General features: G+C 46.3%; 1 protein-coding gene across 1 annotated transcript in view; it reads right to left on the bottom strand.

The window, feature by feature from the left end:
- Positions 1 to 17694, bottom strand: part of LOC147725080 (uromodulin-like) — a 194144-nt gene that overhangs the window by 44854 nt on the left and 131596 nt on the right. The window contains exon 4 of the mRNA XM_086918162.1: positions 11992 to 12234. Coding sequence (XP_086774288.1) covers positions 11992 to 12234 — 243 coding nt within the window. The remainder of the gene's footprint in view (positions 1 to 11991; positions 12235 to 17694) is intronic.

The raw sequence follows: 17694 nt of genomic DNA, 5'->3' as shown, positions 1-17694 counted from the left end.
TTTATATAACAACCAGAGACTCACAAGTTATGTGAGGTAGAGGGGGTGACCCTTCACCAGTCAAGCCGGACAGCAATCAGCCTATCACAACGTGTCAGTCCGATCTCGTATATGTTAACCTCCTCACCTCAGCAGCGTCTCACCCCATGCACACCCCCTCTCCCCCAGCGCCCCCTCCTCCCCAGTGGTCCCCCTTCGTCACAGTAGAAAGCGCTCCTCCCATCGTCCAACAAATGTTCCCCCAGTGTCCCCCACTGGCCCAATGCCATAGACCAAACATGCCCCCTTACTGTACATCACGCAGCGTCCAGGAGGATCATTTGTCCAGCAAGCCATCGGCTGTCTGTGGAGTAACCTGAGGCAAATCTCCTGGGTCCCCTTCAGAGCCCCCATCAGAGCCCCCAGATCCCGCCTCATCTGACCCCTGCCTGGAGCCTGAGTCCACTAGTGGAGCCTCCGTCGCCACTCCAGAAATAACAGACACCCCTTGCAGGGCGGCCTGTCTCTCCAGCTCTGTCTGCGACGCAGATGGGGATCGTTTGTTCAATGTACATTTCCGGTTGCGCCTACTCCTGCGTGGTTTTGGTTGCTCCTCAGCAGTCTTATCCCAATTGCTAGCGCCGTCGGCCCGGTATCGTTCCAGCCACTGCCAGGCATCTTCCGGTGTGTCACAAAAGGTCGCTTTTTTGTCCACCATCACTTTCAGACGTGCCGGAAACAGCAGAGAGTACTGCACTCCCTCATCGCGAGAGGGTCCTCTTGACCGCCAGGAAGGAAAAGCGGCTCCGTTGAACCTCCTGAGAGTAGTCGGGGAAAAGAGAGACCGAAGCGTTGTCCACCTTATACGGGCCAGACACCCTGGCCTGTTGCAGAATGATATACCGGGCTCTAAAATGCAGCAGGCGTGCAACCACGGGTCAGGGAGGGCGGCCTGGCGCCAGAGGCCTGGCCGGCACTCGGTGAGCTTTCTCCTGTGTGTAAAAGTGTGTCAATCCCTCAAGGACCACCACATCCCGCAGCCACTTTTCAAGATAGGAGACCATGTCACTCCCCCTGACTTTTTCCGGCAAGCCTACCACCCGAATGTTATTGCGCCTGTTGCGCCCTTCCACATCCTCAGCCCTGCTCTCCAGTTGGTGTACTCTACGCAATAGGTCATCCATCGCAGCATCTGTCGCCTTTTGGGCCGGCTCCAGCTTTTCCGGCACCAACTCTGTGGTCTTAACACGGTCAGCAAGCTTGTCATGGTCCGCCCTCAGCAATCCCAGGCCTGTCGACACCTGCACCATGTCTTGACGCAATGCGTCCCTCGTGTCCGTTATGGGCTTGAGGATCTGATCCATCTGCTGCTGTTGCAGCCCTGTGCTCGGGTCCCCGGTTAAGCCCTGCTCCTGGGTCTCCGGCAATTCGTCAGCTTGGTGGGCTTGCGCCGTTCCCGGCGTCTTGCGCGGCTTCCCCATGCTTCCGCCCTAGGCCTCGTCATCTGCACCGACCGCACCGACCGCAGAGGCCCAACTCCTCCAGGCGCCCTCAGCTGGCACAAGGGCTGCGCTCCCTGCACCCCCGCTGCATCTGCCTGGTCAGTCAATCAAAAATGAGTTCTCACCAGCCTCCTGTTCAGGATGTCCCGGGAGCCAGCTCCCCTCTCAATGGCGGTGCCTCAGTCTCCACAGTTGCTCACTGGTCTGGAGGGAGCACCTCCTGCCGGCCGCACCGCCTTCCAACCAGGTCCACCTCAGGTGTGCAATGGTGACATTTCCCTCGCGCCAATGAAGTAAGCCGGTGTCCTGCCCCGTGGCGCTGCGGTTCGTGCGGGGAAATCCCACTGAGAGCCTCTGCACCCAAGGCAGGTCCGACTCAGTGCCAATCATTCCCCCTTGCCGGTCAGCAGGATGCGAAGGTACGATGTGGTAATCCGCTGTTCAGGGCCCTTGTAGCGAGCACGCCTCCCCAGTGCCACCAACGGTGTTCCTCCAGGTCCCACCGATCCTCAGCCCAACTCCGCCGGTCATCCGGGTCAAACTCCGCAAAGACCAGGGTCACCACCACCTCCACCTCTGCCAGTCCCCAGGTAGGGTGCCCTCTCCAGAGTCCAGCTCTCATTGCGGGAGCACCAACCTCCAGGCGCCGAAATGGCAGTCCACTAGTCCGGCATTCCCTGTTGCGTGGTGCGCTCCTCACCGCCTCTGTCACCTCAGCCGCTCACTCCAATCCAGGCCCCTCCCGGAGGCCAACAGCCGTACAGCGCCGTCCGAGCCCGCAGACAGTCCCGCTCTGTGCGTGGGTCAGCGCTGGGCCAAGCCCTCGCCAGGGCGCCTCTCTCCGCCCCCGATCACACCGCTGCTGCAGGTCAGGGGTGATGGGCCCGCCCCAGGTCGCGGCACAGACGACCGGGCTCTCCAGTCGGAGCCCCACCGGCCTCTACTCCCGCTGTCACCGGGAGACCACGGAAGCCACTTCTCTGAGGGCGCCCGCTCAAGACGTAGGCAGGGCTCACTCCCCACTCCAGCGCCAATCTCCACCTGCCCCCGAGTGCCCGGTCTCCCCGACGGCCTCTCCGTCACTTTAGGCCGGGGTTTGGAAGGCTGCCCCAGGCCGTGGACAAAATGGCTGGTCCCTCTAGGTGGAGTCTCGTTTTCCGCCTCACTCGCTGCAGCCAGGACTTTCCTCCTGCACCCAAAGATTGCTCGGGTGCCCTTCAGCTCCGGGGCGCCACACAGGGCTGCGAACTCCATTGAGGGAGTTCCAAATCCAGGAAAATTGCCGAGATCGGCACGGAGCTCGAAGCTCAGGCGTCCATACTCGGTGGCGCTCAAGCCACGCCCCCCTTCATTAGATACAAATAAAGTCACATCATCATCCAAGCTATTGTCCTCAATATCAACATGCTGGAGAGGTACGAATGATAAACATTTGGAAACTACATTTCTTACACAAGGTTGATACTCCAAAACTAAATTATAACTTCTATATCAAGTAACTAATTGGCTAAGCCATTGATGGTGAATGCATGGTGTTCGACCTGGCATTTCTTGTCGTGGTCACCCCTGACTTTTTGCCTCTGCCTCCTCTATTTTTAATGCTGTGATGGATTTTGCTTTGCTGGCTTAGATGTGTTGGGCACTTTGCCACTGCTGATCAGTGTCAAAGTGAAAGTGCTCCCTGTAAAAAGTGTAATGGTAATAGGTTTACCATAATTGGTATGTGTTAGATCTGGGGGTCTATAGTTGGCAGAGGTAGGTACCAATGTCCAAATAGGGACCCTTGCTTCTAGTCATGGTAAGGGGGATACGCTCTTTAGATAAACCCTGCTCACCCCCTTGGTAGCTTGGCACGAACAGGCAGGCTTATCAAAGGCAATGTGTACAGTATTTGTACCAACACTCATAGTAACACAGTGAAAACCACATAAATGGACTCCACACCAGTTTAGAAAGATAAACGTATTTAATCTAAACTAAACAGGACCAAAACGACAAAAATCCGACATACACATTTCAAGATATGATTTCAAAAGTGTTCTTAAGGGTTGCATCGTCAAAATATTCCACAGATGTGTCACCTTTAGCCAACAATACCTTTAGATGCGGCAAAGTTCCAAAATGGAAGCTGGTGCGGTGGAAAACAAGCGGTGCGTCATTCCTGTGACCCTGGGGAGGCAATGTGACAGCCCCGCTGGACGTATCGGGCGTGTTGTGACTAATCCGGGCTGTATAGGGAGGGATGCGATACCTTGTATGGATTCTGGTGCGTAGGTTCCGTAGGAAGCGTCTCGCAAAGGCACGATGCGATGATCTTTGGGACGGGGACGATCTCAGGTGCGGCGGCGATGCATGCCGCAGCGCGATCTTCTCCTCTTGTGGCCCCTCGATGCGATGGCTCTTCGACGATATTTACAGCGACGTGATGCGGTCCGCAAGCAAGCGGTGTGGCGATCTCACCCAGCGATGACAGGCGCTGCGACGATCTCGATCTTCGCAGCGGCGGGAATTTCCTCGCACTGTCGGGGATGCAATCCGCAGCGAGCGATGCGTGAAAACTTGCAGATTGTCTTAGTTTCTCCTTATCCAGCTTCCCAAACAGCAGGCCACAACTTCCAGAGGCCCCTCAGTCGGATTCAGCACTCAGGAAGGGCAGAACTCTCTCAGCAGAGTTCAGGGAAAGCTGGGGGGTGAAGTCCTTTTGTTACTGGGACTTCTCAACAGGAGGCCAGTTCACTTCAGGCCCTTGGAGATCTCTTCAATCAAGGGGACCAAACAACATCAAAGTCCTTCCCCTCTCCTTGGCAGCAAAGCAACTGCAGGTCAGCCCATAAAAACACAGCAGGACAGTCCTTCCTCATCAGTCTTCCAGCTTTCTCCTTGGCAGAGGTTCTTTCTTGATTCCAGGATGATCTAATTTTATGTAGCCTGGGTAGGCCTTCTTATACAAGTCTTTCCTTTGTTCTCGAGAGGCAGAGAGGCCTTGGCTTGGTCAGAACCAGTTTGGGTCAGTTCCTGAGCACTTCGCTTTTCTGTCTTCTCCTCTCCTATCAGAGAGAGGGGCAGGGTCATCAGCCGACCCGCAGGATGTAGAGCCAGCATTGTGGAATGCAGGCACAGCCCTATTTAGGCCCGGGTGCTACCCCTCCCACCACTCAAGATGCAGATGCAGTCATTCAGCCTAGGGCTGACTCAGCTAGCCTCCTGGGGGCTCCCCAGCCCCTGTTACTCCCAAACCAGACAGTCAATTCAGAAACAGGCCAAGGCACACAGAAAGGTCAGACAAGAGAACAGACACTTTCTAAAAGTGCTGTTCTCAAACACAGGATTTAAAAAACATCCTTCCTGAAAGATGTGTTACAATATTCTGAGTTCAGGGATACCAAACTGTTATGTCCTATCTTGCTCCTATGGAAAGATATGCAGGTAACCATTATACAGAGCATTCCCCATTGTAGCCTATGGGCAAGACAGCCTTTCAATAGTGAAAAACGAAAATGGCTGTAATTCACTACCAGAGCATGGCACCCACACTGGTACATTCTCTACCTTTCACATACACTGCACCCTGCCCAGGGGGGTACCTTGGGCCTTCCATAGGGGTGTTCAATGTGTACAGAAAGGGAAGGGGACACTGGCCAGGTTGACATGGCAGTTCACAGACTGTGCACAGGCGCTGCAGTGGTAGGCCTGAGATACCTTATAAGGGCTACACCTGTGGGTGGCACAACCAGTGCAGCAGGCCCACTAGTAGCATTTGAATTACCAACCCTGGCACACTCAGTGCACTTTACTAGGGCCTTACTGGTAAATAAATATGCCAATCATGGATAACCAATCATAATAACAATTTATACAGAGAGCATATGCACTTTAGCACTGATCAGCAGTGGTAAAGTGTCCAGAGTCCTATTGCCAACAACCACGGGTCAGGAAAAATAAAGGAGGAAGAAGCAAAAAGTTTGGGGATAACCATGCAAAAAGGGCCATTTCCAACAGTATGTTTGTCTTAAAAGTAAAGTCCCTAGTAAAGTGCACTTTGTGTGCCAGGGCTGGCAGTGCAAATGCTACAAGTGGGCCTGTAGCACTAATTGTGCTACCGAAACAGGAAGGCTCAAACAGAGATCTCAGGCCTGCCACTGCAGTGCCTGCGGGCAGTTTGTTAACCACCTTGTTGTCCTAACAAGTGCACTCACTTGCCAAGCCTTACCCTTCTCTTTTATGCACATTAGACACCCCTATAGTAGACCCAAGGTACTCCCCTGGGCAGGGTGCAGTGTATGTGAAAGGTAGGACATGTGCTGAGGTGTGTACCATGTCCTGACAGTGAAATATGGCCAAATTCGTTTTTCAATGTTGCAAGGCCATATTTCCCACAGCACAGAATGGGGAATTCTATGTCACATGTTTCCAGCATATCTTCCCATAGGCATTAGATGGAGAAATGGAGTTTAGTGTGCCTGAACTCAGAATTTAATAACACATCTTTTTGTGAAGATGGTTTTTATATTGTGTGTTTTGAAACCACGCTTTCAGAAGTGGCTGGTTTCTTGTCTTAACCATCCTGCACACCTCTACCTGGTTGTGTATTGCCTGTCTGGGTTTGGATGTGACAGGGTCTGGGGAGTGTTTTGACACCAGGGATGTGTAGGTGGGACAGCAGCAGGCTGACCTGCATTTTGGTGTGGTGCAAGGAGTAGCCCCTTTGATGTGAAGAGGGCTGTGCTGCTGCCACAAAAGAATGGCTTCACCTCCTGCAGAGCGACCCTGACTATCAAAGAAAGAAGGTGTGCACTGGCAGTAAGACAACCAGGTCTGGTTTGGACCAGAGCCCCCTGAACACAAAGACTTCAAAGGAATTTAGGGGTATGAATGTGAGAGCTGCAACCTCTGAACTCAAGACTGAACTCAAGCCTGAAAAAGGATTGAAACTACTTTGTGATCAAGAGGAACCTCTGCCAAAGAAGAACAGCTGAAGAGACTGAAGATAAGAACTGTCATTGCTGTGTGTTCTCGGGCTGGCCTGCAGTTTGCTGATTTGACTAAGAAGACGACAATGGACTTCGCTGTGTGCTGTGTCCCCCTGCTTGAAAAGACTTTGCTGTTTGCTGTGTCCTGAAGTAACTTTTCTCCAGGGGCCTGAGAGGAGCCGGCTCCCTGTTGGGGAAACTCAGGAACATCAAAGTTTCCAAGTGTGTCTCAGTGACGCTGTGTGCATGTGCTTTTTGCAGCCTGAGACCTTCTTAAGAATTGCCCCTTGACCGTGTGCCCCGGCGCAGTCTTGCGCTTTGCTTTGATCGACAGTGTGACCAGAAGTGCTGTGATCATTACCGCCATTGGCCCTAGGGGGAGCCATGATAAATAACTGCTGAAGAGTGACCTGTGAACCTTAACCATCGTGTGTCTGAGGTTCTTTGCCCAAGATCAACAGAGTCGCACCAGGAACCAATCAGCTGCTAGGCCGTCACCTGGTAGCCCGACTCTCACTGCGAGGAGCAACCGCTGTCAACCCAAAGCCGCACTATGAACTGCATTATTACTTGCTTTATGAACTGCATTAGTACTTGCATTAAGGACTGTCTTATTTCTACATTACAAACTGCATTACGAGTTGCATAGCATTGCATTAGCACTGCATCAGATCATAGTGAACTGCTCATTAATACCGCAAGAACCTACAAGTGATTGTTGGCCTACTGACCGGCCCAGTGAAATATTACAAATACGCATATGCTGGATATTTTTATTGTTTGCTGTCATCGTATTTCTTCTTGATAAAGATGCTTCTATTTTCCTAAGTCCGTGTGGTGTGCATTTGTGGTGTTATCACTATGTTACTGGAAGTATGGTTTCAAAAACTTTACACATTGCCTTGGGGATAAGCCGGGCAGCTCACGCCAAGCTACCAGGGGGTGAGCAGGGTTTATCTAAGAGTGTGTCCCTCCTTCCCTGACTAGAAGCATGTGTCCCTATTTGGACTAAGGTACCTACCTCAGCCAACTAGAGACCCCCAGTTCTAACACATGGTATGGATGGTAATCTACGTATATAGGTCTAGATTTTCTAGGGCTTTGTGTCAGATTTACATCACTTTTTTAACACAGACACAATGCAAAATCTTTTTGGAGATTTACATAAAAGGCAAATTGGTACTTGTGTTGGTTTGTAAAAAAAAAGGCAAAAGGAATGCAAACAACTGCTATGAGTTCCTCTGTGTCATGAAGGGGTCCCATGTGTGGTACATGGGAGTTCCGACGCAACCACCCATAATTTGTAATGCAAAGCCCTATCTACCAACAATCGTACGCAGGGTTTTGTGCAAAAATTAATGCCACTTGAAAGCACTGTACTGCACACATACAACATATGAAACGTTCTAAAGCCAGTCTAAGCAAAGTATTTAGTACAGAAAGGCTATCCTTCCAGTGCAAAACCTATGCTAGACTCATGCAGACTCCTTTGCACTATGACACAAAGGTGCACGTGGGGTGCTATGCAGCATAATTCTGCACTGGAGCTAGGGAGAGGGGAGGAGAATGCCATATCTCGGTCGATATGGTGCAGTCCTCTCTCGCTCATATGCAATGCAGCACAGCAACTTTGGGTGCAGGGCTACATTGCATGGAGTTTTGTAAATCTGGGCCATAATATGTAGCCATGAGCATGATAACTCAGGGCAATCAGGTCTGGCAGGTTGAATCGTATAGTGCGACAAGACACAACCAGAATTGATTGAATGGCGTTATAATGCTCCCGGCTAGGTATATGGTGAAACCGTACATCAGCACCATTATCAATAACTAACTTCAGAACACCATGGATGTTCTTTATAAGCCCAGAAGAAGCAATAAAAGAATCTGATAAGTGTCAAAACATGTTTTGGCTTTTGTTTCCCTTTTGCTAGTATTGATTTATTCACAATCCAGAAGCAGGTACACTCATATTCATGGAACTACTCAAATATTCTTAGACCTGCCCTCCTAAAGGTTTTCACTTTTACTAAAGTCTCTCCATCAGCTAGGCATCTTTCCCACTCAGCATTCAGAATCACATCTTCATCCAGGCCACTCTCCTCAGTAGCAAAAACCTAGAGAGGTAAGCATTATTAACAGTGGTAACTGCATATATTACAGCAGATATATATTCTATAACAAACTTATAAACATCTAACATTTGTCTATTGTAGGAGTGGAACAATCTGACCCTTTAGGGGCAAATGCATGGATACGGAGTTTGTAATCAGTATGGATGGCAAACTGCATACCCCCCCCAAAAACCTGAAATGTCCAATCGCTCAGGAATAGGCTCTTGTTCGAATAGGTATTTTACGATCCCTCGACTGCCATTGATGAAGAAGCGCCTATACATTCTTTCCTCCTTACATCTTGTATGACACCTAGTCCTTTTGAACTAGCATCAGTTGTGAGCATTGTATTTCTATGAATTTCAAGCATCCAAAAGTAGGGGCATTCACTCCTCATTCCAAAAAACGGCATGCCCTTCTTTTAAAATCACTCTCAGCCGATGAATAGTATCAGGGATGTCTTTCATCAGAACTCAACATGGCCTAAAAATGTTGTAAGCTGATCTTTATCAGTGGAACTAGGAGCTGCATTGACCACCAAGTTATGGCCATGTTTAGGTGTAATGCCTTCTTGGGTAATCATATTTCCTAGGTAGATAACTGATCTCACACCAATTTGACATTTATTTTTAACAATGGAATGGTCTGAGCCTTCAAGTGAATTAGCAATTTTCTGGTTTTTTATGTGTTCAGCAAAATCAAGTCTGTAGATTAGAATATCAAATCTGTAAGAATATAGTCCTAAAAGAATATACCTTTAAGAAGATCTCCCAATAAGCACTCGGGGGCATATTATCAAGGGAAGGCGTTATAATTATCGCCGCTTTAGCAGCAGAAAACTGCTGCTAAAACGGCGTAAATGGGCTTGATAATAGGCCGTAGAGAATTCCCATAGAAGCCCAAGTTCACACCAGAACATGGGCTTCTATGGGAATTCACAAGGGCATATTATCAAGCCCATTATTGCCACTTTAGCAGCAGTTTTCTGCCGCTAAAGCTGCAATAATTATAACGTATTTCCTTTATAATATGCCCCTATGTTTTAAAGTGAGGGCAACCACAGCCAACCCAAACGGTATTCAGTGAAATCTGTATACCCCAGAGGTGTAACAAGTGAGGGGTAAGATGTCTGGGAACTGGGTGGAGATCAACCAGCTGGTATGTACAGACCGAACGATGAATTTAAAAAAAAATATCATCCAAAGGTGCCCCAGATCATGAGAACGCCACTCCGCAAGGATAGGAAACATTCCTTTTATTGTTGCACTAAAACACGATCACAGCCCCAGTTCATTTTAAAGCTTCCCAATGCATTTCATTGCCTCGTGCAATTTCTTCAGGGGAAATGGGGAGACATAACCAAAACCCGTCACAGTACTTCAAACATTTTTATAGTTTGTGCTTTTTCCCATAATGCACGATTTTTCAGTTGCAAACTGTTTCTTGGATTCAGAAGTACCAAATTCAATCCCTTTTCACGCGGGTCCGGTTTTGAAGTCTATAATGTTTTTAACCCATATTTCTTACTGTTCATAGTCCTCCAGTGGAAAAAAAATATCCAGCATCACCAACCATCCTAAGAAAGTCATTATGTTTGGGTATAGGGCGACAATCCAGCATTTAGGTCATGTAAATCTACATAAATACACTTTACCCTACATTCAGGTTTTTTAGCCACTACTACAGATGCAAGCCATCCGGAGACCACAATGGGTTCTATAGCCCCTTATATTGCTATTCGTTCTAATACTTCTTCTGAATGTTTCCCCATGAGGCTAGGTGTGGGGCAAACTTTCTGCACAATAGGTTTTTTACATCCCAATAAATGTCACCCTTCCTTGGTGATATAAACCTTCCCTTTTGTAGAATACCTTCTAAAGGGAATTTGCACAATTATCATTCTCGCTGATGGGATTGGGGCCTTGATTTGCCCTGCAGGGTCAATCAATCAATCAATAAAACTTTGTTCGATCTAGTTAGATGACATAGATCATAACATTATACAGGTTTAAGAAGAAGCAGTTTAAACATCATTTTATAAAATAAATATAAGGTAATAATAAGAGGGAGCCTTTGTGACTCCACCAAACTAAACTTGAGGTAACTCTGGATACAATATTTATTCATACAGCAAATCTCACCCTGGCTTCTTCCATTTATTTAATACAAATCAAAAACCATGCCAGGTCAATATCTAGTTATTCATGATTAGTGATTCTCCCTGTTGGGCAAAACCCTCTTGTCAATAATTGTAAATGGGGAAGAAGCAACTCTTCAAACTGACTTGTTTCACTACATTTTACAACTTGGAACTTGTATTTTTTCATCATTACCATTTGTGTGAAAAACGACTTTGCTGTCATCATGCTCCAACTCCTGCACCATATTTACTTGGATTTGTGAGATTTCCCTCTAACATGTGCGTCGTGGCCTTTTTTACAAATTCTTCTGGGATTGGAATTGTTAACACAACATACATGACTACGAGCTAAGTGCCCACTGTTAACACATCTAAAACATTTTAACTTGGCATTGTGACTGGCAGATTTTGATTTGTTTCCTGACACTTCTCAAGATATTGGCAGCTTTGACTGACCTTTTCTGCCACAAGCAGAATATTCAGTTGGACGCTGCACTTCCATTACACATGGTGCAGTGCGTGTTATACCTTATAGTGTTTCAGTGACATCACTGAGGTTAGGGTTATCAGCTCAAACGTTATCCTGAATTCTGGGTTTGTTTGTGCTTCATACTTATCAGGCATTAGTGTGTCACATAAATTCACACACTCCCAACAACATAAGTAGTAACCTTTTCATTTTCCCTTTCAAAATCCAAAGAATATATGTCTCCCAGGATATATATCTCCAAAATGTTTCTCCAATTTCCTATAGGCGAGTTGAAAACAATCTTTCTGGTTTCTTCCTCCACCCTTTTCAGTAAGTTTAGGAAGGCTTACATACACTTTATACCCTTCTATGTCTAGACTGTGAAGTCATGTATTGTGTTTCCTAAAGGAACTTAAATCAAATAAGATTGAAAACCTATACTCCATTATTTCCCATGAAGAATTGATTCACCACTATCTTTTAAGAATAGAGGGCTGTGTCATGCGAGTCGCCGTCATACACATAATACAATATTAACGCACTCATGCATATTCCCATTACAAGCAAAAAACCTATAGGCTCTAGATGAATATTTGCATAAATGTATTTACCTTCATTTTACTGTCATTTGATTTCTACTATTTTAATTCAACATTTCTTTCTCTTTTTTATTTATCAATACCATTTTCTGCTGATACTCAGGGTTGTGTATTAATTTCATTGTGATCATATTGAAGTGCTCACATTCCACTGGGCATAGGGAGCGACTATGTTATTGTAGGAGGAGACAGGTAGGTGAGTATTGAATGTCACTTACCCGCCTGATATGAGTTCAACGCTAGGATCAGCCGGGTTGATGCTGGGGGAAGCAACACACCTCTCTGCCTTGAGGGTAAATGTGTCTCCATCAGGGAATGTAGTTGAAATGCCAATATAGACCGGTGTGCCCACTGGCAGGGTGTCGTTTTCTAAGACTGGATCAGTAAAGGAATTGGACTTGAAGGGGGCCATGGCGGCAGTAATTGATCCAGAGCCATCCTCTGATGGTCTAGTAACGTTTCTGCATATACAAAAAAAGACGTTTTAGGGTACATAGAAGAGAGGGGGCTCAAATTACATAGGGAATGTATGATTTATTTATTTGAATTGTTGATTAATAAACACAGAATGTTAATTATTTTTATGTTCAGGAAAGAGGCTTGAGAACACCTTACGCGACTCCAAGTGAAGCACCTGATGCCGAGGGTGTTACTGACCCAGACATTGATGTTAACAGAAGGGAATGGGAAGTCATACATCTGAGGAATGAAAGAACTGTGTCATGCTCTAAGGCATTCACGAAACATAGGCTTGATCACAGGACAGTTTTGACTGGCTCTCTCATATGTCCTTGGTGGCAAGAGATTGTCTGGTAGGAACAGCACTTATCACCATATTATAAGAGTAGTTCTTCACCATGAGATACCTTCTGATATTAATGAAATCAGGATCTCTATGAGCAGGTGCAAGATCCAGGAAAACACACATTTAAAGATAATTTTTCATATTTCGTAGCCCAATCCATAAAAAGAAATATTATCTAACAGTAAGATTTGCTGATTTTATTTCAAACAAATTATACAAAAAGAAAAAATAGCAGTCTATTTGGCTAAGAAAGTCAACTTCAAATAAAAAAACATGAAGTGGTGTTGCAGTGTAAATAGTACAACGAGCATAAAACACCTCTATACCTTTAAGAACCCTAGAACCCTGCATTTTCCTATCGTTAAAAGATATTTATTTTGATAAACAGATAACCCTAAAAGAAACACGATAAAAGAAAAACAAAGTACAGCAGCATATTTTTAAGACCCCAATGAACAAGTACATCATCAGAACCAATGTGAATGGTGAATGTTTTCATCATTATGAGAACATGCTACATTATTAAAATTACTCAACACAGTAAATGGCCTCATCATAAAAGCATGTCAAAAAAATATAAATATAAAATGCAGAAATAGGCGATGGGGCAATGCAAACACTGTATAGCTGGACCAGACACAATCAATGTTCAACATACCAATAATGTAATGTTGATGATAAAAGATTGTACAAGAACTTAAAATACATTATTGAATCCCACAAGTTAGAACAGCGAAAGAGATGCTCTCAACTTAATTGCGATTTGAATATATTTGGCTTAGCCAGGTGAGCAGATATAGAGGAAAGAGAATGTAAGAAAATCAACGTCAATCTGCATTGTCTAACACCAGCATACTTTTGATTAGGGAGTAGCAACAGCTTTTTTAATGTTGTATAAAATTAGCAAAAAAACATAACATGAATTGTACTCTGTGGTGAACAATCACCACCCTGACATAGTGTAAGCTTGCCAGAATATTGACCTGGGGTTGGGACTGCATAGCCTGACGTTTGAAGCCTATTAGAAAATATCTGTGTTACAGGTTCGTGACCCAAGTAAGATAAGGTGCTATTCCACATGGAGGTTGAATTAGTAGATAATTCCTAACAGTCAACTTCTGAAATTGTGCAGCTGCCTCTAGCATATCTTGAAAAGCCATAAAAGAGAGCCTTGACATCTGTGGCTTGCTAAACAGCTCAGCCATGTCAAAACTGTGGCATAGGTTCTTTATGTTAGACAATCAAGAACTATAAAGGGCTTTGTTGAATTTGGGGCAATGTAACAGGACTATCCTATTGAAACCAGCTTCATGCTTTGTCCATATTGACCCCCAGAGAAGCAATGGTTGCAGGCAAATGCTATTGGTAACACAGCCTAGCCCCTATTCAGTGAGGGAAGCATAGCTCGAGGTAATTCTAAGCACAGCAAGTATCCGCCTCAAAAGTTGCAATGGGGGAACTTTTAGATGTGTGCACTGCCATCAACTCATTTCGCGGTTTGATCCCCAACTTGGAGGCAAAGCCAACAAGCATCGGCATAGCCAATAGGCCTCGCATTTGGGACCTTATAAGTATTTAGTTATGCAGCATAATATCCTTAGTGCAACAACATCAATTGTTGCATGGCTAAACACTTATAAGGTCCCAAAGGCAAGACCTATTGGCTATGCCAATGCTTGTTTAAATAAGTTAGCCTTTCTACCTTTGGTCCATTATCAGCATGCAGTTATCTTTTGCAGAACTTGTTAAAGTGTAATTTTTATCTAAATACTGATTAGTTATAACATCAGGTAACACAGGTTTTATGCAAGCCCCTCAATATCTACATCAGAAGGTTTAAAAGTTGATATGGAAAATGAAAAAGTAGTCCTAGTTGATGTATTGTCATCATACTTGTTCATACCAGATGCCTCTTGAATTTTTGAAAATCACCACTTGATGTTGCAAGTCTTGCTTTTCATGCATTCTTTACATGCATAAACACAGAACCATGGTACACATTTTTTTTTCCAATCCACCCATGAACCAGGTACTTCATTATGTATTTCTCCTCAAACCATTGAGTCCTTGAATATTGAGGAAGCTGCTACAGGGCAGGTTTCAAGGTATTCTGATTACTTCGGGCTGACAAAAGAGGATGTGGTATGCAGACCTTCTGAAACTCTTGCATCCCCAGCTCTAGCTGCATTTCAGAATCAGATTGTTCTCTCCGACAGAGGGGCAAGTCACCAACATGCAGCGCCTCCACCTCCATCCAAGGAGATTGATCAGGGACTGCTGAGATCATTTCAAGTGATACTGGATTTTATTCATTTTGTTTGTCACCCCTCCATAAAATTAGCTATTGCAAGACAATGGACAAGTGTTGCTTGGTGTGCAAATAAAAGGGTGGAATCTTTGAAGGTCCACATTTCTGAGGTTTTTTTATTTTATGTGGGCCATGCACCCCACCATCCTTCTCTGTTAAAATCCAAATTGTTGAAAGATTATGTAAGAGACTACGTTTAACGTTTAAACTTTCACCATGCACTCTGCCCCAAGGGTACGCTAATTTGGCTCTGACATTTCTGATAGAGACTCTATATGAACTCTTACACAGCAGACAGTTCTCAGCACTAAAGTGGCTACTTAATATTGGGCAGTCCATCAAACTATCCATATTTTGTATCCGTCAAAAGAGGACGAGAGGTTACACCAGCTGATCTTTGAAGGGTGGTCAGTTTCTAAAATGGACAGGATGAAACCCCACGGCTAAAAGATGATACACAGAGACCACACCAACAAGCACGGATGAGGCACTGTCATCATCCACAAGAAAACCCTCCGATGCATGACAACCAAAAATAACTTCACACCAATCAAGGAACAGATTAACTTCTATATCTGAACTGACCCACAGATACCCATCATAGAAACCATCTCCTACACACCCTCAGGCCCCCACCCTGGCTTCTGCAAAACCATCTCTAAATTCATCTCCCCTACAGCAACCAAATCCAAGCACTACATCCTTCTTGGAGACCTCAACTCCACCTTGAAAGCCCAATGGGCACCACTGCCACCAACCTCCAGTAGAGCATGTAAAATATCTGTCACATACAGCTGGTCACTAACCCCACACACATTTCAAGACACTAACTGGACCTCATCTTCACGGCCCACTACAGAATCAAGTTCAGCCACGTCTCCGAGCTAAAGTGAAACGACTACAGCAAAGTCTACTTCACCATCCCGGGTGCCCCAGGCTCCTCCACCAACCCCCTGACTACCCCTACCACAGATGGAACAAAGTCACAGAGATCCAGTATGCTACCGCCCTCATCACCACCAGGCCTAAAAACATCATCAACCTGGAGGTGGGTGTCCTGAACTTCTCCAACTGGATCTTCAACTCCGCAGACACAGTCACACCCACAAAACCAGTCAATACCAGAATATCCAGCAAACATGCCAGCTGGTTCACCCTTGAACTCGGTGTCCAAACAGGAATGCAAGAATCAGAAAGACGATGTTGATCCACCAGGAGCCCCAGGGACCTTGACAACTTCAGAACACCCCTCAGCAAATACCACCATCACCTCAAAGAAACTAAGAAAGACACCCTGTCAATTAGAATCGAATCAAGTGCCAACCTCACCAAGGAACTCTTCAGCATCATAAGAGAGTTCTCAAGCCATTCAGGCACCGAGAACATTATCCTCCCACCCTAAGCTCTCTGCAGCACCCTGGCAGACCACCTTCACAATAAAATAACCCACATTTACTGCAACTTCAACGCACAAACCACAGACATTGACCACTTCCTGACACCAACCGGCACCTCCGACCTTCACCAACTCAATGCATGGAAGTCACTTGCGCAACAGAACACCTCAGCCATCATGACCTCCACTCACTTCACAGCTCCCACGGACCGCTGCCCCACCATGCCTTCAACCTGGCGCACAAAGAAATCAGCTACACACTCACAGGCATCCTCAATGCATCCATCTCCACCTCCAAATCCCCAACGCATAGAAACACGCAGAGGTGAAACCCCTTATGAAATAGCCCTCCACCGACCCCAGAAACCTAAAGAAATACCGCCCCATCTCGCTGCTCCCTTATCCCAACAATGTTTTCATGAAAGCTATCAACCACCAGCTCACCCAATTCCTGGAAGGAAACAACCTCCCAAACCGGTGTTCTCCCCAACCATCACACCAAGACCACCCTCATCACTGTAACCGATGACAGCAGAACCCTCCTTGACTGAAGAGAAACAGCTGCCCTGATCCTCCTCAACCTATCAGCAGCTTTCAACACTGTCTCCAGTCACACCCTCATCAGAAGACTCCAGCACATCAGCGCCCAGGGAGAAGCCCTCAAATAGATTACCTCCTTTCTCACCGGACGAATTCAGAGAATCCACCTACCCCCCTACACCTCTGAGCCCAAGAGGATCCTATGTGGTGTCCTCCAAAGCACCTCCCTCAGTCCAACCCTGTTCAAAACTGACATGACCCCACTTGCCGACGTAGTACACACCCACAAACTCAACCATATCTCCTATGTGGACGACACCCAACTCATTCTCTTGCTCACGTAAAACCCAGCAACCACCAGAACCAAGTTTAGTAATGCAATGACAAACGTCGCAGACTGGATGAAGGCCAACTGATTAAAGCTGAACTTGGAGAAGACAGAGGTGCGTATCTTCAGGACGAACACCTTACTGTGAGGTGACACCTCGTGGCCCACCAAACTCGGATCCACACCCACCCGGACCAACCTAGCTGGCAACCTCTGGATCATCCTGATTGGCAAACTCTCAATGCAGCACCAGGTCAACTCAGTATCCTCCTCCTGCTTCCACACCCTTCAAAAGATCTTCAGATTGATCCCCATCAACACCAGGAAAACAGTCATGCAAAGCAGCCAGCTCAACTACAGAAATATATCAACACTAGACCCTCAACACAGCTCCTCAAATGACAGAATACAGAAGACAGCAGCCAAACTCATCCTCAACCTTAACAAATGGACCAGCATCACTCCCACCTCAGTATCCTCCACTAGCTACCTGTCCAGTAGAGATGTATGTTCGAAATGTTAACCCATGCCTTCAAAGCCTTCC

The sequence above is a fragment of the Lissotriton vulgaris genome, chromosome 4_1 (assembly GCF_964263255.1).
Source record: "Lissotriton vulgaris chromosome 4_1, aLisVul1.2, whole genome shotgun sequence".
Taxonomy (NCBI): domain Eukaryota; kingdom Metazoa; phylum Chordata; class Amphibia; order Caudata; family Salamandridae; genus Lissotriton; species Lissotriton vulgaris.
The sequence above is the reverse complement of the archived record's forward strand: the minus strand, read 5'-3'. Positions and strand labels throughout refer to the sequence as shown.